The sequence below is a fragment of the Humulus lupulus genome, chromosome 7 (genome assembly GCF_963169125.1).
Source record: "Humulus lupulus chromosome 7, drHumLupu1.1, whole genome shotgun sequence".
NCBI lineage: Eukaryota > Viridiplantae > Streptophyta > Magnoliopsida > Rosales > Cannabaceae > Humulus > Humulus lupulus.
The window spans coordinates 202,454,690-202,458,530 of NC_084799.1; the positions used below are offsets into that span (position 1 = coordinate 202,454,690).

General features: G+C 30.7%; 1 protein-coding gene across 1 annotated transcript; it reads right to left on the reverse strand.

The window, feature by feature from the left end:
• Window positions 1-458: 458 nt before the first annotated feature.
• On the reverse strand, window positions 459-2,556 carry LOC133790143 (2-oxoglutarate-dependent dioxygenase 19-like). The gene is made up of 4 exons (XM_062227683.1): window positions 2,260-2,556; window positions 1,594-1,838; window positions 1,177-1,507; window positions 459-1,100 (listed from the first exon to the last, which is right to left on the reverse strand). The coding sequence occupies exons 1-4, from the start codon at window positions 2,491-2,493 to the stop codon at window positions 849-851; spliced, it is 1,062 nt and encodes a 353-aa protein (XP_062083667.1). The 5' UTR covers window positions 2,494-2,556; the 3' UTR covers window positions 459-848.
• Between the last annotated feature and the right edge of the window lie 1,285 nt (window positions 2,557-3,841).

Sequence of the window (3,841 nt, forward strand, 5' to 3'; positions counted from 1 at the left end):
ATTTTCTTGTAGTGATTATAGGGGTGACAATTTGGGTCACGACACGAAAATAAATGGATTTTGGTGACACGTTTAATATGTAAGAAGAAAAGGGAACAAGGGGAAAGGGAAAAAATTTAATTTTAATTATTATTTGTGGCAAACTTGGTTTTAATTTTAAAATCAAATAACATATTTTTTTTATGATTTTTTATATTTTAAAATTGCCATAGTATTAAAAAATGGCAAAAAAAATAATTTTTTTTTAATTATTTTAACATTTTTGTACTTTCACCGCAAAATTTTTTTGGTATTTAATCACAATTAAACACACGTTTTAAGTACATTAACACCACAAAAAGTTGGTAACTACATAATACAAGAAAAATTAAAGTTTTGTTACTTTTAAAGCTCAATCGAATGAATTAGGTGATTAGAGAAACCCTTTACTTGTATAGAGGTAGCCTTACATAATAAGAAACAACCAAAACAGAAAAGCTAAAAATGAGAGAGTTTACAAAGCAGAACAACCAACTGAAACAATGCTCACTAAACTAACAGATGTCTTAACATTTTAGCGGCAAATTTACCTTTATTATAATACACAAAACACTTATATATATATATATACTTGTATATATATATATATATATATTACATAATACAACTCACTCTAGGTTGGTCATGAATCATGCCCACTCTTATTACATCAAATAAACTACTATATAATTCAAACAGACAACCATGCATTCATGATTATTTTTCACAACAGGAAAAGCATAAAAATATATGTATATATAAATATAGAACCAAGCTAATAAAGGTGGAAGTAGTGATCATCGATGAAGTGGGTTGAAATATCATTATGATTATGATTCCAATCTTATTATGTCGAGAGTGGATTTGAGGAAAGAGTGGGAGGTTCGTTGAAGCTGCAAGTATTCATTGTATGGAATCCCTGGATAAGCCGGGGCTTGGCCCAATGCTTCTAAAAGCTCTGGTATTGGTACAACCTTGGCGTTCACCGCTGGTCCATGTGCTGACACTATTGATATTCTTGTGCTTTTGTTGTTCACCACTGCTCTGTGTGTCACACTCTTGTACAGGTCATTGGTAAGAATCTGTATAGAGTCACATAATAATAAATCATCAACGTTAACATACATATATATATAAAAAAAAAATGAATACACGTACCTGCATTTGATCGCCAAGGTCAACAATAATGGTGTTAGGCATGGCTTTCCATTGAACCCATTTTCCTGATTTGTGAAGGATTTGAAGTCCTCCGACGTCGTTTTGGACCAGAAGATTCATAAGGCCTGGATCAGTGTGAGGTGGGAGTCCAAGAACCTGGTCAGGGTCTGGACAAGTTGGATAATAGTTTGAAGCCAACACATCACATCCTTCATCCCAATTCGTTGCCTTCTCTAAGCAATTTGGTTCCAACCCTAATGTCTCAGACATTGCTCTCATTAACACTCCACATATTTCTCTTGTTCTTTTACAATATTCTTCTGCCACCTCACTGAAATTAATTAATTAATTAATTAACAACAATAATAATAAATAAGTGACATATTAATTAAATTAATTAATTAATAGTAGTAGTACCTGAAACCAAGTGGTTTGTAGGGGGAGTTGAATTGAGGATGAACATAGAGCTTCAAAAATTGCCTCCAAATAAGGAATTTCTTACCAACTGTATTGCAATTGAAATTAGTTCCCCAATTGATAGGGTCCAACACATCTCTAGACCCTTGGAACTCTTTCTTCTCCTCTTCGCTCATGTTGAAAAAACCCTCACACGCTTCCATCATTTTCTTCATTACAGTCTCCGAAATACCATGATTGATCAACTGAATCATCATCATCATAATAGAAACAACATCATACATATATACGAGTGTGTGTAAATATATGGGGAGATTCTACTATACGATCTTCAAAAAGAGCTCCACCAGTAGAACTCATGTATTCCTGTTCCCTAAATAGATTTTGGAGTGTTTTTTTTATTTTAAAAACCGTGTATTTTGTAGTTATTTAAAGTATCCTACCTATAGTGCTGAAAATTAGGTTCAAGACAAATTATTGGATGCATGATTAATTTTTTTTATGCGCGTAGAAAATAATATACGGTCATATATTAAAAAAAAATACGTCGAAAATTATTCACGAGTAGGGAATACACAAAAACCCCACCCGAAGAAGAAAACAGAATGCACTAAATAAGTTTATATGAATTATCATGCATGTGTACGTGTATATATATATATTTACCTGGAAGAAACCCCATTCCTGACATGCCTTGTGGAGGTCATGGAGGATTTTGGAGCGTTGATGAAGGTCAGGAGAGGTGAGAAGGGAGATATCAATGGTGGGGATTGAATACTCAGAGTCATCAGAGTCCACTACTACTTCTTCATCACTCGGTTTCACCGCAAACTCATATTTGGATTTCACAACTCTGTTATTACTTGACCAATCAACACTCACTACTCCACTTGTAGCCATATTTATTAGATATGGAGATATAGACAGAGCTCTACTAAGAGAAATTAAAGCACAGAATATTATTATTATTATTAGTTTACTTATGAAGTGGCTAAGCATTCAGGTGATCTTCATTTATAGATATATGCCCCTGACTTTTCTTTTAATGTAAATTTTATATTTTATATTATTTTGTAGAAATTTATACTTTTATGCCGCTTTGGTGAGTTTTTATTATTAGTTGATTTTTATGTACGCTGTCTATATTTTTTCTACGAAAAACGTTTAGATTATTCAATTATTATACATTTTTTTTTACCTTTACATATACTGTCTAGTTAACTTATACAATATTTTAATTTTTCCACCCGGGTAAAAAGATTTCTTACTCGGCCAAAAATATTTTCTCAATTTTGTCAAATATGCAGGGAAATATGACTATGCTATTGAAAGTGTTTTGTCAACACCGATGTTGATAAAAGTTGGTTTTGCATGTCACTACAAATAAAGGCAATCTTTAGTGACAACTTTTTAGTCACAACATATATTTTGTGTGACTAAATGCCACTTTTAGTAACAACAAAAAATTACTTGTGACTAAAAAGTCATACTTAATCACAAGTTGTCACTAATGTAGTTTTAGTCACAACCTATTATTTTTAGTGATAAAGTTTGTTGTGACTAAATATAAATTTAGTGACAACAAATTATGATCTTTGTGACTAATACTTTTAGCCACGGACTTTTTAGTGATGACATAGATATAATGATTTTTCCTTAGTCACAAATTTTTTGTTTTTAGTCACAAAATTTGTTGTGACTAAAACTAAGATTTTTTGTAGTGTGTGGATAATTATAAAATTTAATTTTTTACTATTAAAGTGTATATTGTATTCATTTAGAACATCTACAAATTTTTAAAAAACTTTGAATAATTTTCGGTACTGAAAACAATGTTCAAATTGTCAAAATTTTCATGCGTGCCTATTTTTTAGTACATACATATGCATGCAACAACTTGTTTGAACCTTATTTTCGGTAACATAAATTATTCATAATTTCTTGAAATTTTGTGGGATGTTCTAAATGACTACAATTTACACTGTCATAACCACAAATTAGAATTTATAAATACTATTCACATGAGAGACTGTGGTGGGTTAGTTTGGTCACTATTTCTGAGATGGCATTTTGTATTTCTTTCGTTTTTTTACTGCTTTGTATTTGTCTGGTTTTTTGTATTTGATTATTTTATATGGTTTTATTTGGGCAACGGGGAATATACAATTAATCTATATATATATAAATATATATGAATATATTTGATTAAGTTTGTTATTATTAGTATCATTTTGACTAATTATTATTT

Bases quoted from the DNA above. Each gene is read 5' to 3' on its own strand.
- LOC133790143 (XM_062227683.1), bottom strand. From the start codon at position 2,493: ATGGCTACAAGTGGAGTAGTGAGTGTTGATTGGTCAAGTAATAACAGA. The intron at 1,839-2,259 runs GTAAATATATAT...ATGATGATTCAG, and splicing joins AGGAATGGGGTTTCTTCCAG to TTGATCAATCATGGTATTTC. The intron at 1,101-1,176 runs GTACGTGTATTC...GACTCTATACAG, and splicing joins ACCTTGGCGATCAAATGCAG to ATTCTTACCAATGACCTGTA.